Raw genomic sequence first — 1,489 nt, forward strand, 5'->3', positions numbered from 1 at the left:
ATCTTAGAGAGAATCTTGACTTTATATTGGATCTTTCGCAGCTTAGGATACACTTATATATTTTATTTAAATTTATACTTCTGGAGTCTTGATGTTTAGTATTATTTATAACCAACATTACCAACTAAAAATAAGAAATAGACCAATCATATACAATAACATAAACATTTACCTAAAATACTCTTCTCTTTGAAGTGAAAAAACAGGGATGCAACTCCAAATAAATTCACTCCTATAAAACAAGTTAAAAAATCATTCTAAGTTTGCTCACCTGAGATCTTGAGTTACTCTGGATATAATTCTTCACTGTATCACCCAAAACCTTTTTTCCTAGAAAACCCTTAATTTTTCTCATTATGTGTGTCTCATGGCCCCAAAAAATAAAATAATACTAATAAATAAAACTAACAATAACCCGCACACTTTTCTTTACTCAGAACTCACACACCATATCACAGTGCTGTAATTCTTTTTCTGCTCACTAACTTTATTCTGCTCTCTTTTTTCCGGAGAGATTGGCCTCTTAAAGCAGTTCTCCATATCTGCACTTGCTCTGGGTTCTCCTGGAGACGTTTTTCATGTTCGGCGAAGGCCACAGCAAAAATCTCCTTCTGATGCCGCACATGACTAGGATCCACATGGTAGAAAATGGGTAACACTTTTAACCCTCCCTTCATGCATTCAACAATCTTTACAAGTTCTTCTAGGCACCATGTTGAAGATGCATAATTTTCAGAAAAAATGATGACTGCCATTCTTGATTTCTCGATCGCATCTAAGAGTTTTGATGAAATGGGATTTCCAGGCACAAGTTCTTTATCATCCTTAAAAGTGATAAACCCTTTCTCTTTCAAAGCATGATATAAATGGTCAGTAAAATTATCACGGGTGTCTTCACCTCTAAAATTGAGGAAAATGTCATTTTTTGGTTGGGGTTTAGAACAAGGAGAGGAAAAAGATGGTGGGCCAACTTGAGTTCTGGTGGAAGCCATTGGTACACACTTATTACTAAGCGAGTTAGAGTCCAGATTCTAAGACAGACTATCATGTGTTCAAACGGAGTAGTTGGCAAGAAGCATGCAAACTATAGCAACGACAGAAATCAAAGAGACCATGGATGCTAGTAGAAGCCATTGGACACCCACCACTAGCCAAACTTCCTATGCATAAGATTCTATCAAGACAAAAATATTGCCTTCCGTAATTAGTGGAAGAAGAAAGGAAGCTTTTTAATAAAAAAACATAAAGGCAAGGACAAGAAAAAACCGATACCCGTAATTAGTGGAAAGAAGAAAGGAAGCTTTTTATAAAAAAAAACATAAAGGCAAGGACAAGAAAAAACCGATACATACGCAGCACCTGTAAAGCGGTGGACCTGGGGAAGCGCGCCCAACTTTGTTCAGGCCTTAGCTTCAGCCTTTGTCACCCCCACACCAACCAATTTTGTTGCGGTGTATGGGTATTTGTGATATAAAAGAAATGTTAACTG

The 1,489-nt window shown here is 36.8% G+C and overlaps 1 protein-coding gene across 1 annotated transcript; it reads right to left on the reverse strand.

Moving 5' to 3' along the window:
• Positions 1-452: 452 nt before the first annotated feature.
• On the reverse strand, positions 453-992 carry LOC136063682 (TMV resistance protein N-like). The gene has a single exon (XM_065764397.1). It carries the CDS (start codon positions 990-992, stop codon positions 453-455), a length of 540 nt encoding a protein of 179 aa, XP_065620469.1.
• Between the last annotated feature and the right edge of the window lie 497 nt (positions 993-1,489).

This window comes from Quercus suber, unplaced genomic scaffold, assembly GCF_002906115.3.
Source record: "Quercus suber isolate HL8 unplaced genomic scaffold, Cork oak 2.0 scaffold_555, whole genome shotgun sequence".
Taxonomy (NCBI): Eukaryota; Viridiplantae; Streptophyta; class Magnoliopsida; order Fagales; family Fagaceae; genus Quercus; species Quercus suber.

Excerpts from the sequence above, each read along its gene's own strand:
- LOC136063682 (XM_065764397.1), bottom strand. The coding sequence starts at position 992 with ATGGCTTCCACCAGAACTCAAGTTGGCCCACCATCTTTTTCCTCTCCT.